The sequence below is a fragment of the Oncorhynchus mykiss genome, chromosome 2 (genome assembly GCF_057628025.1).
Source record: "Oncorhynchus mykiss isolate SJ-2025 chromosome 2, ASM5762802v1, whole genome shotgun sequence".
Lineage (NCBI taxonomy): Eukaryota > Metazoa > Chordata > Actinopteri > Salmoniformes > Salmonidae > Oncorhynchus > Oncorhynchus mykiss.
Window position 1 is genome coordinate 19,797,956 of NC_143023.1, and position 25,373 is coordinate 19,823,328.

The 25,373-nt window shown below is 41.9% G+C and overlaps 3 protein-coding genes and 1 long non-coding RNA gene across 4 annotated transcripts; all 4 read right to left on the minus strand.

Moving 5' to 3' along the window:
- Nucleotides 1–6,128: 6,128 nt before the first annotated feature.
- LOC110537462 (uncharacterized) lies at nucleotides 6,129–8,955 on the minus strand. The gene is made up of 3 exons (XR_002475629.3): nucleotides 8,366–8,955; nucleotides 7,214–7,319; nucleotides 6,129–6,977 (listed from the first exon to the last, which is right to left on the minus strand). It is a non-coding gene; the product is annotated as an uncharacterized LOC110537462 (long non-coding RNA).
- Nucleotides 8,956–10,760: 1,805 nt separating this feature from the next.
- On the minus strand, nucleotides 10,761–15,105 carry LOC110537468 (uncharacterized). The gene is made up of 2 exons (XM_021623535.3): nucleotides 12,621–15,105; nucleotides 10,761–12,453 (listed from the first exon to the last, which is right to left on the minus strand). The coding sequence occupies exons 1-2, from the start codon at nucleotides 13,045–13,047 to the stop codon at nucleotides 11,306–11,308; spliced, it is 1,575 nt and encodes a 524-aa protein (XP_021479210.3). The 5' UTR covers nucleotides 13,048–15,105; the 3' UTR covers nucleotides 10,761–11,305.
- Nucleotides 15,106–17,993: 2,888 nt separating this feature from the next.
- Nucleotides 17,994–22,541, minus strand: LOC110537475 (uncharacterized). Its single transcript, XM_021623547.3, has 2 exons — nucleotides 22,201–22,541; nucleotides 17,994–19,598 (listed from the first exon to the last, which is right to left on the minus strand). The coding sequence occupies exons 1-2, from the start codon at nucleotides 22,391–22,393 to the stop codon at nucleotides 18,538–18,540; spliced, it is 1,254 nt and encodes a 417-aa protein (XP_021479222.3). The 5' UTR covers nucleotides 22,394–22,541; the 3' UTR covers nucleotides 17,994–18,537.
- A 507-nt stretch (nucleotides 22,542–23,048) lies between these two features.
- Nucleotides 23,049–25,313, minus strand: LOC110537483 (uncharacterized). The gene is made up of 2 exons (XM_021623558.3): nucleotides 25,025–25,313; nucleotides 23,049–24,820 (listed from the first exon to the last, which is right to left on the minus strand). The coding sequence occupies exons 1-2, from the start codon at nucleotides 25,194–25,196 to the stop codon at nucleotides 23,907–23,909; spliced, it is 1,086 nt and encodes a 361-aa protein (XP_021479233.2). The 5' UTR covers nucleotides 25,197–25,313; the 3' UTR covers nucleotides 23,049–23,906.
- Between the last annotated feature and the right edge of the window lie 60 nt (nucleotides 25,314–25,373).

A 25,373-nucleotide genomic window follows, 5' to 3' on the forward strand; every position in this document is an offset into this window, starting at 1 on the left:
GGAACACACACAGACGTCATCTCTGAACAGTCCATTACCTAAAGGACATCGCGCCAACTTGACACAACTGTTGGACACATTGGAGTCAACATGGGCCATCATCCCTGTGAAACGCTTTGACATCTTGTAGAGCCCATGCCTGACGAATTGAGGCTGTTCTGAGTGCAAAAGGGGGTGCAACACAATAATGTACACTCAGCGTATACTCAGTGTGTTACAACAGTTAAGACATAGTCCTGTGTCTTGGTGAGCATTTAGAATTCAGATAGAAGGCCAGGATCACGCAACACTGCCAGAGAAGATAGACAATAGCAGGTAAAGACACTTTCATAAACATCTTATCAACATGTATTATGTGCCAGTCGGAATGTCTGCAAAGGTGAAACCTTCTAGAAAACGTTTGGGGGTTTTCTGCAGCTGTATAACAAAGGTAGAGAACTGGGTCGCAGATCGACTGTGTGTGGCAAGTTAATGTGTTGACTGACCTGTGTCTTCTTTTCACATTAAAGGGTTATAAGTGAATTGAAATACAATATCAAATCCATTACTTGCACAAAAAACGTACAAAAATATAAAAGCAAACCAAACAAAAATAACCATTGTTTTCAAACCACTCGCTCGGCATATAGGAGGTCACTCAAAGTAAAATTCCATCTCATCACTACAGAATTAGGCCAACAGTTCATATTTCAGCGCTAGCCGCTTGGGCTTCAGTTTTCCATCGTCGAGGTTCAGGAAGACTTTCTGCATGAACTCAAAGGTGCTGCCCAGGGCTTTGGGGTAGTTCAGATGGAGGGAGTAGAGTAACCCAAAAACAACCACGAGAGCGTCTGGCCAGGAGCGGGAGTTAGTCATGACGATCTTATCCTCAAGGACAATGGATACATGGGCCGGTCTGATGGGCATACCACCCACCACCTCATTGTGCTGGCCCACCACTGAGAGAATGGAAACTCCATCCACTATACCAGGGTTGCTGAGTTCTCCCACTTTAATGACAGAGGAAAAAAGTTTAAAAAACACAATACGAAAGAATGCATTCATAATGGTACAGGCTGTAAAACCAGGTGAGTACCTCGCAGAACTAACCTCACGTAACAACATAGGGAGACCAGCCAGGACTGCAGAACGGGCCACGGTGATGACGGTGATGTCACAATGTCACAATGTCATTTAGCATTTAAATAATCCAGCAAATTGCGCTCGTCAACCGCAACATAGGAGTAATCTAATCTGGTTCCAGTCACAGCTAATAGCTGAAGCACATGTCCATGTAGCACATGGGTGGCCAATCTTATGCACAAAAAGCAGGTACAGGCTTTTGTTCCAACCAAGCAGTAAACAAAGTATTGGTTTAAGATTAGTTGATCAAGTGAACCAGGTGTGTCACTGCTTGGTTGAAACAAGAGTCTGCAGCCACACCAAGACTGTCCATCCCTGATCAAGTGAATCCCACTGACCTGCTCGTTGTACACTCTCAGGATGCTTGAGAACTTCCCTCCATGGGTGGTGGACTTCCCCTCCTCCTCCCTGAACAGGGTCAGCAGGCGGGGTGTGTGGTGGTCCAAGGCAGAGTAGAACGTCTGCTGCAGGCTCTGGTTGGTGATTCTCTGAAACTCAGCATGTACCTAAAGGAAAAGACAAAGCACACAGAACATCCCAATTTATGTCAGTCAGGCAAGTTGAGCCTGCCCTGAGAATGTTGTTACTGATAACCATGACTTGTGAGTACAACCAGAAGCCCATGTGACATGCATCAAAAAAGGTCTGAACTGCAATGGAAATGTAGATTGTTATGAGCACATGACTGGACAAAGACAACTTTTCTTAGTCTGTTTAACCTGGGCTTCGAGGAAGAGTGCTGGCCAGCGTGTTCTGAGATGCTCTACCGTGGGACTGGATTGAACTATTTCTTGGTGTCGGAGAGCAAATGTCTTCTGCATGTGTTGATTGATGAGTGGCAGGTCTCGGTTTTCTTTCATCATCTCGTGGACCATCTCCAGCCTCTGTTTCTCTGTCACTTGGGGACGCTATTAAATTGAAGATTGTCCAAGCCATCCTACAAAGAATGTTGTGTTTTTGATCCTTCGTTATTTTCAGCACTGTTTCCTGTCTCAGATATACACAATAGCATCTCTCAGAACAAACTCAACTTCCATCGAGAAAGTGGGTATGACAAATACCTCAGGCCACCTGCCTAGCCGCTCTGGTGGGGCGGCCTGTAACTCGGTGGCTGAGAGTCCGGTTAAACCGAGGTCTGTATCACGTGGTATTCGCAAAACTTCCCCGTAGCCCTAGGAGAAGGCAAGTCTTCAATGGTCTCTAAGTTGAAGAGCTCGTTGTTGAAATCAGGGTCTTTATAAAGAAGACTGAAATCAAACTTCAGATGCAGTTTCTCCTTGAGTGTTGATATCAGCTCATTCAGTGAGTCAGGTTGAGAGGGCAGAATCACTTTCTCTATTCTGTTGTCGTTGAGGATGACTTTCAGTTTGATGGCTTCACTGACCCTTCTGTCTCCATTTGGAATGTGAATCTGCTGAACAGAAAGGCAGGGATTCAAATTAGAGTCAGAAATGTTTCTTATCACCTGCCCAAAAATGTAAATGAGCTATTTACACGCAGAGGTGCCATCTATTGTCTGCCTTTCCCTTACACATAGTGCAGAAATCAGAAAGATCCGTATTGGAATTATTTTTTATTTTGCTGGTTATCAGTAACAAAATTCTCTGGGCAGGCTTAACTTGCCTGTCTGTCATACATTTTCTGTCTTTTAATTAATTAATAGGAAGAAACCAGAAAGATCAGTTTTAGGCTACTGGGATTCTATACAGTTTGATAGTTTTCACTTAAAATAAAAAATGAAATTGTTCTCAATGGAGCAACCTCAGAGCAAGCTAAACTTGTACAACTCCTCAGTTCACTTGCCCCAGGCAATAGGGCAACGCTTAATGTCAATCCCTGAGAAAGGACACAGTGTCACCAGGGCTTTCAACTAATAAAATGACCACTGATTTCAAAGAGCATGACCTATAAATACAACTGCACACGTGTTATAATAAGGTAGTGCCTTCAGTAACTCATTGACTTACAGTACTCCAAAACAATTATATTATAGCCTGAATTAAAAATGTTTTTTTCCCCTGACACATTACCCCATAATGACAAAGTAAAAACATTTGTAGAAATGTTTGCTAATTTATTGAAAATTAAAATACAGGTATATCTCATTTACATTACTATTCACATCCGAGTCAATGCGTGTTAGAACCAACTTTGGTGGTCTTTCTGGGTAAGTCTCTCAGAGCTTTGCACACATTGATTGTACAATATTTGCCCATTATTATTGATTTGTGTTATTAAACTCTGTCAAGTTGGTTGTTGATCATTGCTAGACAGATATTTTCAAGTCTTTACCATAGATTTTCAAACGACATTAAAGAACATTCAATGTCGTCTTGGTAACCAACTCCAATGCACATTTGGCCTAGTGTTTAAGGTTATTTTCCTGCTGAAAGGTGAATTTCTCTCCCAGTGTCTGTTGAAAAGCAGACTGAACCAGGTTTTCCTATATGATCTTGCCTGTGTTTAACTCTATTCAGTTTATTTGTATCCAGAAAAACCTCCCTAGTCTTTGCCGATGACAAGCAAACCCATAACATGATGTAGCCTACACCACGCTTGAAAATATGGAAGGTGGTACTCAGTGATGTGTTGTGTTGGATTTGCCCCAAACATAACACTTTGTATTCAGGACATAAAGTTAATTTCTTAGTCACATTTTTTGCAGTTTTACTTTAGTGCCTTGTTGGAAACAGGATGCATGTTTTGGAATATTTTTATTCTGTACAGGCTTCCTTCTTTTCACATTGTCATTTAGATTAGTATTGTGGACGAACTACAATGTTGTCGATCCATCCTCAGTTCTCCTATCATAGCCATTAAACTCTAACTGTTATAAAGTTACCATTGGCCTCATGGTGAAATCACTGAGCAGTTTCCTTCCTCTCCAGCAACTGAGTTAGGAAGGACACCTGTATATTTGTAGTGAATGGGTGTATTGATACACCATCCAAAGTGTAATTAAAAACTTCACCATGCTCAAAGGGATATTCAACGTCTGCTTTTTAAAATGTTACCCATCTACTAATAGGTGTCTTTATTAGCGAGGCATTGGACAACCTCCCTGGTCTTTGTGGTTGAATCTGTGTTTGAAATTCACTGCCCAACTGAAGGACCTTACAGATAATGTATGCGTGGGGGACAGAGATGAGGTAGTCATTCAAAAATGATGTACAACACTATTATTGCACACAGAGTGAGTCCATGCAACTTATTATGTGACTTGTTAAGCACATTTTTATTCCTGAACTTATTTGGGCTTGTCATAACAAAAGGGTTGAATATTTATTGACTCAAGACATTTCAGATTTTCATTTTTAATTGATTTGTAAAAATATCTAAAAACATAATTCTACTTTGACATTATGGGGTATTGTGTGTAAGCCAGTGACACATCTCAATGTAATCCATTTTAAATTCAGGCTGTAACGCAACAATATGTGAAAAAAGTCAAGGGGTGTGAATACTTTCTGAAGGCCCTGTATGTGCTCAAAGGGATGTTCAGTGCATTTGGAAAGGATTCAGACCCCTTGACCACATTTTGTTACGATATAGCCTTATCCTAAAATGGATTAAATAATATTTTTCCTCATCAATTAACACACAATACCCCATAATGACAAAGTGAAAACAGCTTTAAAAATGTTTGCAAACGTATTAAAAATAAGAAACAGAAATAACTTATTTACAGACCCTTTGCTATGTGACTCAAAATTGTCCTCAGGTGCATCTTGTTTCCCTTGATCATCCTTGAGATGTTTCTACAACTTGATTGGAGTCCACCTGTGGTAAATTCAATTGATTGGACATGATTTGGAAAGGCACATACCTGTCTATATAAAGTCACAAGGTTGACAGTGCATGTCAGAGCAAAAACCAAGCCATGAGGTCTAAGGAATTGTCCGTAGAGCTCAGACAGGATTGTGTCGAGGTACAGATCTGGGGAAGGGTACCAGTAGCCTTCATCATTCTTAAATGGAAGAAGTTTGGAACCACCAAGACTCTTCCTAGAGCTGGCCACTCGGCAAAACAGAGCAATCGGGGGGATAAGGGTCTTGGTCTTGTCGGTGACCAAGATCCCAATGGTCACTGACAGAGCTCCTCTGAGGAGATGGGAGAACCTCCCAGAAAGACAACCATCTCTGCAGCACTCTACCAATCAGGTATTTATGGTAGAGTGGTCAGATAGAAGCAACTCCTCAGTAAAAGGCCCACTTGGAGTTTACCATGAGAAACAAGATTCTCTGGTCTGATGAATCCAAGATATAACTCTTTGGTCTGAATACCAAGCCTCACGTCATCTCAGACTGGGGTGAAGGTTCACCTTCCAACAGGACAATGACCCTAAGCACACAGCCAAGACAACGCAGGAGTGGCTTCGGGACAAGTCTCTGAATGTCCTTGAGGGGCCCAGCCAGAGCCTGGACTTGAATCCGATCTAACATCTCTGGAAAGATCTGAAAATAGCAGTGCAACCGACGCTCCTCATCCAACCTGAGAGCTTGAGAGGATCTGCAAAGAATGGGGGAAACTCCCCAAATACAGATGTACCAAGCTTGTAGCATCATACTTAAGGCTGTATTCACTGACAAAGGTGCTTCAACAAAGTACTGAGTAAAGGGTCTGAATATTTATGTAAATAAGTTAAACAATATAAAAATTAATTGCAAACATTTCTAAAAAATAACTGTTTTTGCTTTGTCATTATGGGGTATTGTGTGTAGATTGAGGGGGAAAACTATTTAATCAATTTTAGAATAAGGTTGTAATTTAACTAAATGTGGAGGGGTCTGAATACTTTCCGAATGCACTGTATAACCACTGACCAATGTTATGGCTTGGTGATATGTGTTGAGAGCTTGTCAGTGAACCCACCTTCAGAAGTGGATACTTGGTCAGGGTCTTTGGGATCAGACTCCAGCCTTTCAATGTATTCTTCAACCTCACTGATCCAGTGTGTATCCTCTTCCTGTTTACAATGTGCCACTGTGGGACCCAGCAAGTCTCAGTTTTCTTTTGTCATCTCGTGGACCATCTCCAGTCTCTGTTTCTCCAGGCTGGCCTCGTCTTCTCCTTGAGGGAAGTTGGGCAGGAAGTTCCCCTCTGCCCGGCGTGCTTGTTTAATGTTGCTTCGAGCTGTTCATTGTCAGGACGATGCTTGCTCCTCCTCCCCCCGTTCACAGCAACCTCTGGGAACCCAACATGGCGTAACTTCTGCCTGTAGTTTCCCGTTTTGAATTTCAGGCTGTTCTTCCAGCCATCACAGCCTGCTTTTGAGCCAGGCTCTTTCAAACATTGGTGCTTGGTTACAAGGGCCTCAGCTGCCAAAATGCCTGTCACTTGGGTACGCTTTGGAATTGAAGATTGTCCAAGCCATCCTATCAAGAATGTTGTGTTTTTGATCCTTCGTTATTTTCAGCACCGTTTCCTGTCTCAGATATGCACAATAGCCCTCTCTCAGAGCAAACTCAACTTCCATTGAGAAAGTGAGTATGACAAATACCTCAGGCCACCTTCCTAACCGCTCTGGTGGGGCGGCCTGTAACTCGGTGGCTGAGAGTCCGGTTAAACTGAGGTCTGTATCACGTGGTATTCGCAAAACTTTCCCGTAGCCCTAGGAGAAGGCAAGTCTTCAATGGTCTCTAAGTTGAAGAGCTCGTTGTTGAAATCAGGGTCTTCATAAAGAAGACTGAAATCAAACTTCAGATGCAGTTTCTCCTTGAGCGTTGATATCAGCTCATTCAGTGAGTCAGGTTGAGAGGGCAGAATCACTTTCTCTATTCTGTTGTCGTTGAGGATGACTTTCAGTTTGATGGCTTCATTTACAGACCCTTCTGTCTCCATTTGGAATGTGAAATCTGAAGAAAAGAAAGGACACAGCGTCAACAGAACTTAAAGCCACAGACTGTACGATTTCCATATCATTTCCACGAATAAAATGCCCCTTGATTTCAAAGAGTATTACCTCAAATACAACTAACAACAACCGCACGACTGTGTTACAATAAATTGTTTGCTGAAAGGGATAGCTATATGCCCACTGACCAACGTTATGGCTTGGTGATATGTGTTGAGAGCTTGTCAGTGAACCCACCTTCAGAAGTGGATACTTGGTCTGGATATTCTTTGGAATCAGACTCCAGCTTTTGAATGTGTTCTTCAACCTCACTGATCCAGTGGGTATCCTCTTCCTCTTTACACTGGAGGGAATGAGAAACAGTTGCACATGTAGATCTGTTAAAGTTGGAATACGTTTTGGTAAAACTGACACATCTGTTTGGAATATGACAACGACAAAGTTGTCACTTCAAACAACAAACAATGTTTTATTCCCTCAGACATCATTGCATGCGTAGAACAGCAGTGTATGTAACTTCTACTATTTTTGTTGTATTACTTTGCTCAGCCTGGTCTCAGACTAGACGTAACATAGTAAAAGTACGTCCTGCATGTTCAAATAAGTATGATATGTTACGTTTGGTATGGTTACATAAGACAGAAGGTTACTTTAAGGCAAAAATGAAAGGAGGGTGGTTGGTCAGGGTGGATGGATGGGTGTATAATGGAAACGTCTAGTAACCCAAAGGTAGTGTGTAGCAACTTTTCAACTACTTACTACTTTGCAACTACTTAGCTAACCCCTCCCCTAACCTTAACTCTTTAACCTAACTCTTAACCCTAACACCTATCCTAGCTAACGTTAGCCAGCTAGATAAAATTAGCGTTAGCCACCTAGCTAACTTTAGCCAAAACTAATTGGAATTCGTAACAACGTTTTGCAAATGCATAACATATTGTACATTTAGCAAATTTATAACATCACACAAATTGTAATTAGTAACATACACAAAATGGGTGATGGACATCCACAAATGAATACATACCATATGAAACGTAACAAATACTAAATGGAAAGCTTCGGAATTAAGTACAGAATAATATGAAACGTTGATACCAGGTTGCGTTGCTGGATGCTCGTCTCCTCCTTTTCAAAAACAAAACTGGGAACAAATGCAGTGGCGCTGTTTCACATGTTGAGGATCTCAGCTCTAAGGCCAGTTCCCCGGACTTCACTGTACATTTAGGTTTTGTAACCAGCACTTTCAATGAAGACTCACCATTGACAAACATTTTTGATCTGGGTAGAAAGCTTGCTAACGTTATTAGATAGACACCCGTGTAGCTACCCCTCCCATTTTGTATGTGGTTAGACGCTACAAACAATTGACTGAATGAAGCTACATACCTCCTTTGTGCAACATCAACAGCCCACGAAGACGTTCGTTCTCCTCTTTCGTATGGAAAACGTCTAGCTGGTACTCTGTTATCGTTTTTTCAACGACCCCAAATATCTCCTCAGCAGCCGCTATTAATTTCTGGTTGAGAAATTCTCTCTTCAACTCTCTTTTAGTTTTTATTGTTTATTTTCTTCCATGCAAAATTAGCATGCACTTCTGCAGAATATAAACACAGAAGCGCATGTCCCTCTGTGTAGGGCATCACAAATGATTGACTATCGCCCTCTGCTGGAGTGGAATGCGACAGTTTTCTTCTATGATATCATGGCGGTCCGCGAAAACAACCGTTTAAAGTGCATGTCCTCACCTACTGTGCTGGAGAATGCGATCAATCATGGTCTGCCTAATTCTGTACTACCAAGCAAATTAAATTCAATAAAACAATAGATCCCTACTAACTTCTACCCCCCAAAAAAACTACTACGCCACCACAACCCATTAAACTTGATCTATATCATGCTGATGTAACAAGTCCCCTCGCCCCGAACTGGGAGCGAACCAGGTACGCTCTGCACACGTCAACAGTCACCCTCGAAGCATCGTTACCCATCGCTCCACAAAAGCCACGGCCCTTGCAGAGCAAGGGTAACCACTACTTCAAGGTCTCAGAGCAAGTGACGTCACCGATTGAAACGCCACTAGTGCGCACCACCGCTAACTAGCTAGTCATTTCACATCGGCTACACTGAAACAATCCACCCTTAAGTTTATTCAGCTATGTCTATGTCTACAACCATTTCAACAGTAACATCTGTTACTCCCAATAACAACTTTTGCCGCATCCACAATAACCTTCAACTTGGCATTTCTGCTTTCCACAACCTGAGTCGTGTTGATAACCTTACCAATGAAAGCTATGAAGTCAACTTCATTCACTATCAAAGTGTCCTTTGACCCAGCATATTCATAAGCACAAGATTTCTGAACAGGTCTCGAAACCATGCCAGGTCCAGTAGAAGCACCAGGACATTAGGTCCACTTAGTGCAGTAAGCTCCACCATGAAAGCTCCATCATTCCACACTGTAGTTCCACTAATCTGTTTTACAGCCTCTGCATATGATACATCATGACTGATTCTATAGCTCTGAGCCTCTCTCTGCACCTGGGATCCACCAAATGCTGCACTATGCCCCCCAAGAATTACCTTCACATTGCTCTCACATTCACCGTAACCATGTTCCCCACATATTTTCTGTCCTTTACACTGAGCACCAACATGTCCCATTCTTCTGCATTTAAAACACAGCAATGTGTATGGGACAAATTCTCTGACATTGAACCTGATGAATCCTTTCTGTACTTGTCTAGGTAAAACCTTCTCAAAAGTCAGCAGCATTGATAAGCATTCACTTCTTTGACCCTCTTTCCTACCGATCAACCTTTTGCCCTCAATCACTCTCACTCCTCAATCACTCCCCTCAACCTAGTATTGGCACCAGGGACATTACTTTTAATATTCTTCCCATTAAGCTTTTCCATCAGGCTACAACAAAATATGAAGAATCTACCATTTCCAATGAGCTGGGCTAATCTGGCTAATCTGGCTAATCTGACTTCACCCATCTCTTTCTGTACTGCATTGGTTAGTTGGATAGGGTGTAAATGAGGCCCTGTGGTCTCATCAAACACAATCACCACTTTCCACTCCCACACATTATTACTCTTGCTTCTTACCTTGGCCCTCTTTATGCTTTCTTTACTAGACCAACCACTGCTTTCAGTGTCAGCTCTATTCTCCCTGTCTTTCCACTACTGACCATTCCTTGACCCGCATCCTCCCACTCCAGACCATCAGAACTGACAACCATTCTGTTCGCATTCCAGCACAGCTGTTCCTTCTCCAAACTTTTCTCAATTTCGTCCTCACTACTTGCCTCCTTTCCGGCTGTCAGACTTCCAAACTTCTCACGCATCAGCAACTCATTCACCCAGTTCTGACTCCACACAGTTCTCCAGGCACGAAGTCATTCAAACAAACCTCAAATCTTGTGCATCACAACACAACCTCCAAGCGAGCGCTTCCTCCTCCAGCTGACCGAACTCCTCTTGGGTCGTCATTACCCCATGGAGCTTCTCTTCGTGCAACAGGGTCTGTGTCCACACCAGTATAACTCACTAAATGATTAGTGTGTAGATGCAGCCATTTGATATACAGCTCAGAGATATTTCCACTGCCTTTACAGAGAATTAAAAGGGCTTTTATTTAAAGTTTGGAGCCTGTGTCCTTTTCCTAACACTTGTATTGATTTCATCAGATAATGGTTGCATGGTTGGTTCCCAACATGATCCCGCAATGCTGCCAGAGAAGAGAGAAGCTAAAAAAAAAGACACTTCAATGAACACATTATCAGCCATTTATTCTGTAATACTTTATGGATGTCTGGGAATGTACAATATCTGGGTTGGTTGAAAGAAGCAGCTCTCATTTCAGGTGGTATATTTAGTTCCCATTGAACATAGCGTAACTGTATCATACCAATTCTCAATACATGTAAATACACATGAAATGAAATATATATTTTTTCCCTTGGTGCATTTTGGCATTAGGCTCCGAGGTAAGTGTGTCATTTGGTGTATGGAAGATCTTGCCACACTAAACACAAGGGAACAAACATTCTGAATACTAGGCTGTTTGCAACATCAGGGCAGATGTATTGTGACATATTACCATATATGAACAAGACATATTACTCTAAAGACCAATGCAAAGTTTATATACAGACAGAGAACAGTGGATCACACCATGTCCTCTGTGTCATCCTATAACTAATGAGCAGGGACTCCTGTTACTCAGAAACCCACTAACTGCTCTCTGTTAGAACATGATATTAATCAGAGAGCAGTGTCCTGAGGAGGGCTATGTCCTGATTCTCCTCTCACGTGTCTCTCAGTCTGCTGTCTGATTCTCTCCCCCCACACAGGGAACAGTCATGTGTTCTCCTCTTTGTAAACCCTCTTCATGTGGCTCCGTATGGTCTGTATCCATTGTGGCATTGGCCACGTTCAAGACACCTATATGTTTGTGAGCTGTGTGATGCTTCTTTAACATACTTGATGTGGTAAAGCATTTTCTACACACAGGACACATGTATGGCTTCTCCCCTGTGTGAGTCCTCATGTGCACTATCAGAGATGTATTCTGGCTGAAACATTTGCCACAATCCTGGCATTGATGTGGTTTCTCCCCTGTGTGGCTCCTCATATGTAAGTTTAGGTGTCCACGCTGAGTAAATCCTTTGCCACAATCATGACAGTGAAACGGCTTCTCCCCTGTATGACTCCTCAAATGCCTTTTCAGGAAAGTATCCCAAGCAAAATATTTACCACAAATATGACAACACTTTGCTCCGATGTGAGTTTGTAGGTGATCCATCATACTTTCTGTGGACTGACAGAATTTTCCACACACACCACAAAGATGTTCTTTATCCTGTGTGTGCGTTTGCACATGATTTAATAAAGACGCCATGGAGTCAAATTGCTTTCCACATACCTTACAACTAGGAGCAGCATCCCAGCTTACACTGGGTCTCGAGTGTGATTTTAGATGGTTCAATTTCCTGTCCTTAACACTATGAGAACTTTGTCCTTTTACTGTCTTTGTTCTCTTTGATTTGAGAGGCTTTAACATTAGACCTGACAGAGGTCCTCTACACTCCATCATGTCAATATGTCCTCTGTTTTCACTCTGAGCTGCAGAACACTCTCTATCTACTCCAGAAAAGGGCTGAGACTCTCTGGTTGGTTCTGATACACCATAGTCTTCTACATAAGGTTCTGTTTTGATCTGTTCAGTTGAGGTGCTGGGTAGAGAGTATCTCTCTCCATGTGAGGGCTGAGTTGGGTCCTGATAATAGTCACTTGATACACAGCCGTAAGAATTGATAAACTCATTGAAATGATTATCATCCTCCTGACTGGTCCTTGGTTCACCCTGTTCATCTTTCATCCGTGTGGGTTCTGGGTCCTTCTGCCCCAGACTGGGGCTCCACTCCTGCTGCTCATCAGACACGGTGACAGTGAGCTGCTGGGGGTCTGGAGATAATGGGGGGGGGGGGGAAACTCAAAAGCTGACTTGAGACGTAGCTAGGCTTGCAATAATTATATTTTTACAGAACTTGGTTTTGTAAATACTCTACAACATTAATTAAATTGAAAGCTAATCGTAATTCATATGAAATTAACGTTATTAAAACAAACACCTGCCCGTCTGTGTAACTTGATCTGTGGCTTAGAACGAATATCCAGCATGCTCCGTAGACGCCTGTTCTCCTCCTTTGTGTGAGAAACCTCTTCCTGGTACTCTGCTATCGTTTCTTCAACGACACCAAATATCTCTTCAGCTGCCGCTATTAATTTCTGGTTGAGAAACACTCTCAAGTACTCAATTTTAGACATTTTTGAGAAGAAAAGCTGTCTTGCTAGCCAAGTTAGCCAGCGAGCTACCAACGTAAACAAAGTAAACAAGACAAAGAGCGCTGTCAGTCTTTGTACGTGTACGGTATAATACATTTTGCATTGTCGCCCCCTACTGGAGCGGCAGGCACAGGTCGTCGCGATCCTGCAGGTGACCCCGGCTGTGCTGCTTTTGAGAAGAGGGCTGATTATTAATAGGCAAAATGAATTCATCTCTAATCCCTTTTCATACTAATCATTGATCAGATTGAATAAGTATTTCCCAATCTATTCTTGGAGGTCCTCCAGTGTGTGTATTTATATTAAAGCCCAGCACATAGACCTACATGTAATAGACTGCAGAGCTGGTGGTGCTGCTACAGCACTACTGGTGCAAATCTGAAGTTTAGATCAATCATTGCCTCCCTAGATCACAAAAGTACACAAAAAATAAAATACACCATAATGTTATCACTAATTCAACATTCTCATGTCTGCAATTAATTCAAGGAAGAGAAGAGGAGTGATGTACAGTGCCTTCAGAAAGTATTCATAACCCTTGACTTATTCCACATTTTGTTGTTAGTCTGAATTCAAAATGTATCTAAAAAAGTAAAATCTCACCCATCTACACACAGTACCTCATAATGACAAAGTGAAAATATGTTTTTAGAAATACATAAATATCTCATTTAAATAAATATTCACACCACTGAGTCAATACTTTGTAGAAGCACCTTTGGAGGTGATTACAAATTTGAGTTGTCTTGGGTATTTCTGTATCAGCTTTGTACATCTGGATTTGGGGATTTTCTCAAGCTCTGTTTAGTTAGATGGGGAGCGGCGATGAACAGCAATCTTCAAGTCTTTCCACAGATTTTCAATGGGATTCAAGTTTGGGCTTCGGCTGGGTGACTCAATAACTTTTATTGTTTTGATGCCATTCCAATGTTGCTTTGGCTGTATTCTTAGGTTCACTGTCCTGTTGGAATGCAAATTTTCACCCCAGTCCAAAGTCATTTGCACTCTGATCAGGTTCTCATTAATTATTTGCCTGTATTTGGCTCCATTCATTGTTTCATCTATCCTTGCCAGTCTTCCAGTCCCTGCTGCTGAAAAGCATCCCCATAGCATGATGTTGCCCCCACCATGCTTCACAGTAGGGATGGTGTTAGACGGGTGATGAGCTGTGTCTGGTTTTCTCCAGACATAGAGCTTTGCATTCAGGCCAAAGTGTTCAATTTGTCTCACCAGACCACAGAATCTTTTGCCTTATGATCTGTCTTTCACATTCCTTTTTTTGCTAACTCCAGGCATGCCGTCATGTGCCTTTTTCTCAGGAGTGGCTTCCATCTGGCCACTCTCCCATAAAGCCCAGATTGGCGAAGTGCTGTAGAGACTGTTGTCCTTCTGGCAGTTTCTCCCATCACAGCCAAGGTCATTGCGTTCTTGGTCACCTCCCTGACCAAGGTCCTACTTGTCCGGTTGCTCCGTTTGGTCAGAAGGCAAGCTCTAGGCAGAGTCTGGGTAGTTCCACATTCTTTTCAATTTCCCAACGATGGAGACCATTGAGCTCTCAGAAACTTTCAACACTCTAGACATTGTTTTATACCCTTCCCCAGCTATATGCCTCATCACAATTGTATCTCAGAGAACTACAGAGTTCCTTGGACTTCATGGTATAGATTCTGCTTTGACACTCACTTTTTCTTTAAGTTTTTATTGGCAAATCGCAACCAACTGGCAGGTGCATACACCACCACCTACTGTTCTGGAGTGTGAGGCCGGTCACGACCTATATATACCACTATATTCTCTCAACTAACCCTCCTACTGTTCTGGAGTGTGAGGCCGGTCACGACCTATATATACCACTATATTCTCTCAACTAACCCTCCTACTGTTCTGGAGTGTGAGGCCGGTCACAACCTATATATACCACTATATTCTCTCAACTAACCCTCCTACTGTTCTGGAGTGTGAGGCCGGTCACGACCTATATATACCACTATATTCTCTCAACTAACCCTCCTACTGTTCTGGAGTGTGAGGCCGGTCACAACCTATATATACCACTATATTCTCTCAACTAACCCTCCTACTGTTCTGGAGTGTGAGGCCGGTCACAACCTATATATACCACTATATTCTCTCAACTAACCCTCCTACTGTTCTGGAGTGTGAGGCCGGTCACGACCTATATATACCACTATATTCTCTCAACTAACCCTCCTACTGTTCTGGAGTGTGAGGCCGGTCACAACCTATATATACCACTATATTCTCTCAACTAACCCTCCTACTGTTCTGGAGTGTGAGGCCGGTCACGACCTATATATACCACTATATTCTCTCAACTAACCCTCCTACTGTTCTGGAGTGTGAGGCCGGTCACAACCTATATATACCACTATATTCTCTCAACTAACCCTCCTACTGTTCTGGAGTGTGAGGCCGGTCACGACCTATATATACCACTATATTCTCTCAACTAACCCTCCTACTGTTCTGGAGTGTGAGGCCGGTCACGACCTATATATACCACTATATTCTCTCAACTAACCCTCCTACTGTTCTGGAGTGTGAGGCCGGTCACGACCTATATATACCACTATATTCTCTCAACTAACCCTCCTACTGTTCTGGAGTGTGAGGCCGGTCACAACCTATATATACCACTATATTCTCTCAACTAACCCTCCTACTGTTCTGGAGTGTGAGGCCGGTCACAACCTATATATACCACTATATTCTCTCAACTAACCCTCCTACTGTTCTGGAGTGTGAGGCCGGTCACGACCTATATATACCACTATATTCTCTCAACTAACCCTCCTACTGTTCTGGAGTGTGAGGCCGGTCACAACCTATATATACCACTATATTCTCTCAACTAACCCTCCTACTGTTCTGGAGTGTGAGGCCGGTCACGACCTATATATACCACTATATTCTCTCAACTAACCCTCCTACTGTTCTGGAGTGTGAGGCCGGTCACAACCTATATATACCACTATATTCTCTCAACTAACCCTCCTACTGTTCTGGAGTGTGAGGCCGGTCACGACCTATATATACCACTATATTCTCTCAACTAACCCTCCTACTGTTCTGGAGTGTGAGGCCGGTCACGACCTATATATACCACTATATTCTCTCAACTAACCCTCCTACTGTTCTGGAGTGTGAGGCCGGTCATGACCTATATATACCACTATATTCTCTCAACTAACCCTCCTACTGTTCTGGAGTGTGAGGCCGGTCACAACCTATATATACCACTATATTCTCTCAACTAACCCTCCTACTGTTCTGGAGTGTGAGGCCGGTCACGACCTATATATACCACTATATTCTCTCAACTAACCCTCCTACTGTTCTGGAGTGTGAGGCCGGTCACGACCTATATATACCACTATATTCTCTCAACTAACCCTCCTACTGTTCTGGAGTGTGAGGCCGGTCACAACCTATATATACCACTATATTCTCTCAACTAACCCTGAACTTCTAATAAAATAAAATAATTCCCTACAAACCTCACTACTCCCGTCATCCCCACATAAAATACCACCTTCTCCCTATTCCCGTCCAACCTTTCTGACCCTGTCAAACAACCTCTCCCTTTCTACATCACACATTTCACAAAATAATATGTTCCATTTCCTCTACCATACATCCATTACACATTCCAGTACCATGCTTCCCTATCAATTTCCAAGAGGAATTCAATTCCGTATGCCCTAATCTGATCCTACACAACATAACTTCCTCCCTTCTGTTCCCATTATATGACACTATCTCCCGTACAGATTTCCTTGTACTATAAAATGTCTGCCCTTACTACTTTCATCCCATTGTCTCTGCCAGCAATCTAACCCATTTTTCCGAATCAATGTTTTAATTTCATCTCTACCCAACTGCACCTGTATATCCACAATATTATTTTCACTGCTTTTTTGGCTATTATATCTACTATATAATTTCCATTTAACTCCTTTATGAGCTGGAATCCAACAGAACTGCATGTCAATACCATTTATTTAAGCCCAACAACAGCAGCATTATTTCTACCCATAAATCCTCATGTTCTGACTTTCAAATCAAAATCAAATTTTATTTGTCACAAACACACATTTAGCACGTTATTGTGGATGTAGCGAAATGCTTTCCAGATCTTAAACTACACAAAACAGACGTAGAGTCCGAACATATTGCTAATCTTCCATTGCAATCCAACAATTATCACAACTATTTCTGTTGAATCTACAGATAAATCATTTGTTAGCCTCTTGCAGAGATTAACATCGAACGCAATAATAAATGCTCCTGCTCCTGTCTTCCCATTCATGGGATCCTTTGAACCATCTGTATGCACTGCAAGACAAGAATAAAACTGATCAGTAATATACTGATCCACTGTTGTTGCTACATGATCGTCTTCGTACCACCGTTTCTTTTCTTCGATCAGGCTAAAATCGACATGTGGTCTTGTATAAAACCACAGTAACACATGTCCTATTGCCACAGATGGCTCTATAACAAGCTCCCTGGTGTCCATCTTTATAAACCCCTTTTCCAAATCTCTGGGTCAAAACCCCTCTTTTGATATCTTTCATATTACCAGCAGTCTTCCAATACTGTCAGTGTAGGATGATCTCCCATACTACCCTTCAGTCTTGCCCAGTACGCCAGGGTACACTTAACTCTAAGGGTTAGTGGCATTTCCCTATTAAATACTTGTAAAGCCTCAACCGGTGTAGTTTTAAAATGCACCATCGCACAGCCTGAGTGCCCTAGATTGCCTATCTGCCCTCTCTGCCATGCACTGTCAACTGTGTTACCTTATATAGACAGGTGTGTTTCCTTCTAAATCATGTCTGAACAATTGAATTGGCCACAGCTGGACTCCAATCAAGTTGTAGCCACAGTTCAAGGATGATCAAAGGAAATTGGATGCACCTGAGCTAAGGGGTGTGCATACGTCAATGAGATATTTCTGTAATTAATTTCTTAAAACATGTTTTCACTTCGTTATTATGGGGTATTGTGTGTAGATGGGTGAGGAAAAATATGAATCAACTTTGAATACAGGCTGTAACAGAACAAAATGTGGAATAAGTCAAGGGGTATGAATACTTTCTGAAGGCACTGTATTTCATAGAAATAAAGCCAGTCGATTCAGAGAACTACATGTTTTAATGCACCTCTTGTACGGTCTGAAACACTCTCCCTACACAGGAAACTACTGCCGCGTTGTCAGGAGGTTTTTCAGCGGGTTGTTATTATGGTTTCTCCCTCTTGTGAATGTTCTCAGACCTTCTAGGGGACTTCATCCATTTGAAGCATTTAGCAGCAATCAAATCAAATCAATCTTTTTGTGACACGCTTTGTAAGCAACAGGTGTAGACTAACAGTGAAACATAATTGCACTGTCTTACCCAGAGCAACTTACAGTCAGTGTATTCAAAACAGGTAAAACAACCACATATTAACAGTCACTGGAAGAAAAATATTTCCTCAATAAAGCGGCTGAGTGAAACATGTATCACAAACCAGGTCTACAGTCAGTATTTTCTACACTAAAGTATTCTGTGCATTGTCATTATATGTCCTACCAAACTTCCAGTCTATGCAAAGCCTCTGCCAGTCATGGCAGTGACACCTTCTCTTCCATGTGAAATCTCAAGCCCGGTTGACTGGGTGCTAGTGCTGAAATACATGTCACAAAGATGGCAATGATATGGTTTTTCCCATGTGGATCTTCATGTGTAGTTTCCGGTGATAATTCTGCTTGAATCCTTGGCCACAATACTGGCACTTATATGGTTTCACCCCTGTATGAGTCCTCATGTGGACTGTCAGATCAGGGTTTCTGCTGAAACATTTCCCACAAACAGGGCAGCGATGTGGTTTCTCCCCAGAGTGGCTCTTCATATGCACCGCCAGGTTTCCACTCTGACTGAATCCTTTGCCACAATCATGACAGTGAAACGGCTTCTCCCCTGTATGACTCCTCAAATGCCTTTTCAGGAAAGCATCCCAAGCAAAATATTTACCACAAATATGACAAGACTTTGCTCCGATGTGAGTTTGTAGGTGATCCATCATACTTTCTGTAGACTGACAGAATTTTCCACACACACCACAAAGATGTTCTTTATCCTGTGTGTGCGTTTGCACATGATTTAATAAAGACGCCATGGAGTCAAATTGCTTTCCACATACCTTACAACTAGGAGCAGCATCCCAGCTTACACTGGGTCTCGAGTGTGATTTTAGATGGTTCAATTTCCTGTCCTTAACACTATGAGAACTTTGTCCTTTTACTGTCTTTGTTCTCTTTGATTTGAGAGGCTTTAACATTAGACCTGACAGAGGTCCTCCACACTCCATCATGTCAATATGTCCTCTGTTTTCACTCTGAGCTGCAGAACACTCCGTATCTACTGCAGAGAAGGGCTGAGACTCTCTGGTTGGTTCTGATACACCATAGTCTTCTACATAAGGTTCTGTTTTGATCTGTTCAGTTGAGGTGCTGGGTAGAGAGTATCTCTCTCCATGTGAGGGCTGAGTTGGGTCCTGATAATAGTCACTTGATACACAGCCGTAAGAATTGATAAACTCATTGAAATGATTATCATCCTCCTGACTGGTCCTTGGTTCATTCTGTTCATCTTTCATCCGTGTGGGTTCTGGGTCCTTCTGCCCCAGACTGGGGCTCCACTCCTGCTGCTCAGGGGAAACCACCTCATCAGACACGGTGACAGTTAGCTGCTGGAGATCTGGAGAGGAGAGAGGGATGAAATAGAAAATTCAAGAGCTGAATTGACGTACCTAGCTAACAACAAAATGTTCCCACAACTTTATTTGAATATTTCCTTAAGCGTCTCATTCGGTCATTAACTAATGTTTTCTTAGGAATGTTCCTGGGATGTACAAGGCATGTTTCTAAGAGACCATTCCCTTAATGTCAAATAGAACATACCCAGAACATGGTTACCATGTTCTCAGAACGTAATATATTAATGTTCTAGACATGTTTCATGGGAATTTTGCAAGAACATTCATGTCTCCAGTTTTCTGCTGGTTAGGAGAATATTTCATCAATGTCCCACCAAACATACACAGAACATGGTTGTCATGTTCTCAGAACATGAGATATGAATGCTCGAGACATGTTTAATAGGAACCTTGCAAAAACATTTGTGTCCACAAAATAAAATGTTTTACACATCACGTCTTGTTACTGTTGCCAAGCCAATTAAGGCCCTGATTGGTGAACAACTGATTCCTTCAAATCTTTGTCTGTTGGCAAGGTTAGGGAAACTCATACACAGAGTACTTTTAAAACACTGTGTTTTAAACTTCCATATTTGACATACATAATTACATTGTGCATGTTCAATTAATCAGTAAGTATTATTCAACATGTCCACACCTGGGATTTGAACTCTCAACCCCTCCAATCTTCCTGCTACGCCATCATGTCTGTGTAAAGTAGGCTGTCAGTTAATCTGATTGATCTCTTATTTATTTTTTTACTCCAGCAATTTAAGTGCTTTCTCTATAGTTGTCGAATATTGATGGGTCATATTATCCTGTTTGAATGATACTTCTGAATCACTATGATCAATAAATTATTTTCTTGGGTGTACTTTTAACAGAGATTTACTTCAAACACTGGTGTGTTGTAACTGTTGCTAAATAAAGACTAACATATTGCTAAGAATGTGACAGTAGGTTGCCTCTTCCTGCGGGTCTCAAACCAAGGCCACTAGCACCAATGAGGAACAACCTAACGACTGTCCCAATGAGGGTTATTTCTAGGGCAGGGCTCTCCAACCCTGTTCCTGGAGAGCCCTGCCCTCCGCTAGGTTTTCACTCCAACCCCAGTTGTAACTAACCTGATTCAGTGTATCCACCAGCTAATTAGGATAATCAGGTGTGCTATATTATTGTTTGAGTGAAAACCTACAGGATGGTAGCTCTCTAGGAACAGAGCTGGATAGCCATGCTCTAGGGCATGAGCTCATTGGGAAAGGGGGATTCCTAGTCAGTTGTACAATTGAATGCCTTCAACTGAAATGTGTATTCCGCATTTAACTCAACCCCTCTGAATCAGAGAGGTGCGGGGGGCTGCCTTAATCGACATCCAGGTCTTTGGTGCCCAGGGAACAGTGGGTTATCTGCCTTGCTCAGGGGCAGAAAGACAGACTTTTACCTTGTCAGCTCAGGGATTCGATCCAGCAACCTTTTAGTTACTGACTCAACACTCATCAATAGTTAGGCCCTGTCAAGAAGAAACCCTAACCCTCCCCCCTAGACACTTGAGTAGACCTGAAACAACTTGATATGTGTAAGCAATAGGGTGAATTGACTTTGAAGTACACTCAATACAAACGTATTGATCCTAGTGATTGAGGAGTATCATTAAAACAGGTTAATATGCTGCACAAACATTAGATAATATAGAAAGCCCTTCAATTGTTGAAATAAGTCAATCAAATCAATGAGAGAATATTCCAATTAACTGATAACTGACACAGACATGGTGGCGTAGCAGGATGATCTGATTGCCATGAACAAATCGGTTGCCAGTTCAAATCCCACATGTTGCATAATAATTACTACAAATCAACATGCACAATGTAATCATGCATGTCAAATGTGGTAGTTGAAAAGTGTGTTAAAAGCACTGTGGGTGTGTGAGTAACTTTGCCAACAGACAAAGAGCTGTGAATGGATTACCAATCAGGGTCTTAATGGGCTTGGCAACAGTAACAAGGTGTGATGTGTAATGGTTTTTGGGAGGGGAGAACGTTTCTTTCTGGACAAATCAGGCGACATACTGACAACTGATACACAGAAATGTTATTGCAATGTTCCCATGAAATGTGTCTAGAACATGAACATCTTACATTCTGAGAACTTGGCACCATGTCCTGTGTAGAATTTGTGGGACGTTGCTGGAATAGTTTCCTAACCATCCGAAAACCGGACAGAAATATTTTTGAAACGGACCATAAAGCGCGTCTAGAACATTGTTATATATTCTGATAATATTGTAACGATGTTCTTGATAAGATCTGTGTGACATTAAAAAGAGAATGTTCTAACTTTAACACCAAAACATGCTAATGGGTTCTCAGAATGTCTTTGCTAACAAAGATAGAATGTTTCCATAACTAAAGGAAAACTAGACAATCAAATTTGGGACGATTACGGGTAACATAAAAAAAATAATCTCCCTATAATTGTTAGCCGGGTAGTTAGATGGGTTTAAGATTGAGTATTCTTCTTACAGATATTGGAACCATCTACACTCAACCTTTTATTACATTGATAGCTTATCGTGTCTCATATTAAATGAAAATACAAACACACCTTGTCTATGTAACTTGATATCTGGTTTAGTACGGATATCGAGCGTGAGCCGTAGACGACTGTTCTCCTCCCTTGTGCGAGAAACCTCTTCCTGGTACCTTGCTAGGGTTTCTTCAACGACACCAAATATCTCATCAGCTGCCGCTATCAATCTCTGGTTTAGAAACATTCTCAATAACTCTATTTTAGACATTTGTAGAGAAGGAAAGTTGGCTAGATAGCTACCAAGTCGAAAATATAAAGAGCGCTGAGGCGAAGCGAGAGGTTTCACTTTCCTTTAACTCTGTCCAAAACAAGCCCAATACGCTTACATGGGCTTATTTTTTTTTTATACCCAAGGTCGTCGCCTACCTTCCCATTGTTAGGGCGGAGACATGAGCATCTCGTCATTATATAGTCTTTGTGCGTGCACGACATAATACATTTTGCACTGTCGTCCCCTGCTGGAGCGGAAGGCGCAGGTCGTGAAGCTCCTGCAGTTTGCACCAGAGTCTATTCTGCCTTTGAGAAGAGGACACTGACTACTGAGCAAAATTAATGAATCTCTCGTCATTAATCAGATTGAATAAGTATATCCCAATCTATTGTTGTTCCTCCAGTGTCTGTACATTTATATTCTAATCCTGCAAATAGAACTAAATGTGAAAGACTGCAGAGCTGGTGGCACTGCTCCAGCACTACTGGTGCAAATCTGAAGTTTAGATCAATCATTTCCTCCCTTGATCACAAAAGTACACAAAAAATAGAATACACCATAATGCTATCACTAATCCAACATTCTCATGTCTGCAATTAATTAAAGAAAGAGAAGAGGGATATATTTCATAGAAATAAAGAATGACAGCAGATTTAGGGAATTAGATGTTTTAATGCACTTCTTGTATTGTCTGAAAGACTCTGCCTACACGGGACGACTGTCACGTTGTCATGAGGTTTTTTGTCGGGTTGTCATTATGTTTTCTCCCTCTTGTGAATGTTCTTCTCGTATCTTCTAGGGGAGTTCATCCATTTTAAGCATTTAGCAGCAATCATTGCATTATGTATGTTTTTCATAAAACAATTATATGGATTCTGTCCTGTGTCAATTGGACTTCCTGCATTTACATTTTGGTCATTTAGTTGACACTCTTACCCAGAGCAACTTACAATTAGTGATTTCAAAACAGGTAAAACAACCACATTAATACTCACTGCGAGTAACATATTTCCTCAATAAAGCGGCTGAGTGAAACATGTATCACGAACCAGGTCTACAGTCAGTATTTTCTACACTAAAGTATTCTGTGCATTGTCATTATATGTCCTACCAAACTTCCAGTCTATGCAAAGCCTCTGCCAGTCATGGCAGTGACACCTTCTCTTCCATGTGAAATCTCAAGCCCGGTTGACTGGGTGCTAGTGCTGAAATACATGTCACAAAGATGGCAATGATATGGTTTTTCCCATGTGAATCTTCATGTGTAGTTTCCGGTGATAATTCTGCTTGAATCCTTGGCCACAATACTGGCACTTATATGGTTTCACCCCTGTATGAGTCCTCATGTGGACTGTCAGATCAGGGTTTCTTATGAAACATTTTCCGCATACACGACAGCAAAATGGCCTCTCCCCTGTGTGAATCTTCATGTGTGTGTTCATATAAGATTTACTGCTGAAACATTTCCCACAAACAGGGCAGCAATGCGGTTTCTCCCCAGAGTGGCTCTTCATATGCACAGCCAGGTTTCCACTCTGAATCCTTTGCCACAAAACTGGCAGCGGTACGGTCTCTCCCCTGTATGAATCCTCTTGTGCGCTGTGAGATCTGGATTTTTTCTGAAACACTTGCCACAATCAGGACAGCGAAACGATTTCTCCCCTGGGTGAACCTTCATATGATCATTCAGCTCAGCACTCCCAGGGAAAAATGTACCACAAACATGACAAACTCTAGCTCCAACGTGGGTTTCTAGATGATCTAACATACTTTCTGTGGACTCTAAGTGTATTCCACACACACCACATAGACATTCTTTGTCCTGTGCATGCTTTCTTGCATGATTCACTAAAGAAGCTAAGTAGGAGAAATACATTCCGCAAAATTTACAGTGGATATAGGCACTTTGTTTTCTTACTGTCTGTAATCTCTTTGATGGTGATCTCTTGGGTTTAAGTGGCTTTGAACCTGACAGAGGTCTACTCTCTACCCCTTTGACACATTTCATGTTTTTACTCTGAGCTGCAGAAGACTCTAGATTTTCTGCAAATAGGGGCCGAGGCTCACGGGATGGTTCTGATACTCCATTGTCTTCTGCATCAAGTTCTGATTTGATCTGTATCATGTTCTGTTCAGTTAAGGTGCTGGGTAGGGAGTAGTTCCTCTGTGCAGTTGAGGTGCTGGGAAGACAGTACGTCTCTTCGTAGTCTTCACTTTGGGTTTCATAAAGAAGTGAGGACTGAGTCAGGTCCTGGTGGTTGTAGTCATTTTTCAAAGATGACTCTAGTTCCTCCGGTTCCTCTTTTATCTGTATGTAATGTGGGTCTTCCTGCCCCAGCCTGGGGCTCCACTCCTGCTCACAGTGTTGCTGCTCAGGGAGAACCTCCTTTTCAGATACAGGGTGGTGGGTGGACTGTTGGATGTCTGGAGGGAAGGATAGAGAATTAAATAAAACATCTAAAATGTTGACATGAATAGTATTCTAGTTAGACAGCTAGCTAGGTATTTAGATAGATACTAACATAGCTTGCTAGCTACATTGTCATTTGTCGATAAATCATGACATTGATCACTTGACATATGCAAAGAACGTTTAAAATATAACAGCAAGCAGCCTCAGTCACACACCTATTCTGTGTAATAGTATATCTGGTTTAATAACTACATCGAGCATGCTACGCAGACGGCTGTTCTCTTCCTGGTACTCTGCTATCGTTTCTTCAATGACGCCGAATATCTCCTCAGCTGCCATTGTCAATCTCTGGCTGAGAAACACTCTCAATAACTGTATATTAGACATTTTTTTGGGGAAAAAAGTTGTGTCAGCTTGCTAATGGATAATGACAGGAACATTTACAACAACATAGCGTAGACACTGTATGCGGTTAACAAAGGAGGGCGTTCCTTTGAGCACGGCGGCAAACACATTTTGCACTATCGCCACCTGCTGGAACGGAATGCGACTTCGGTGCTTCAA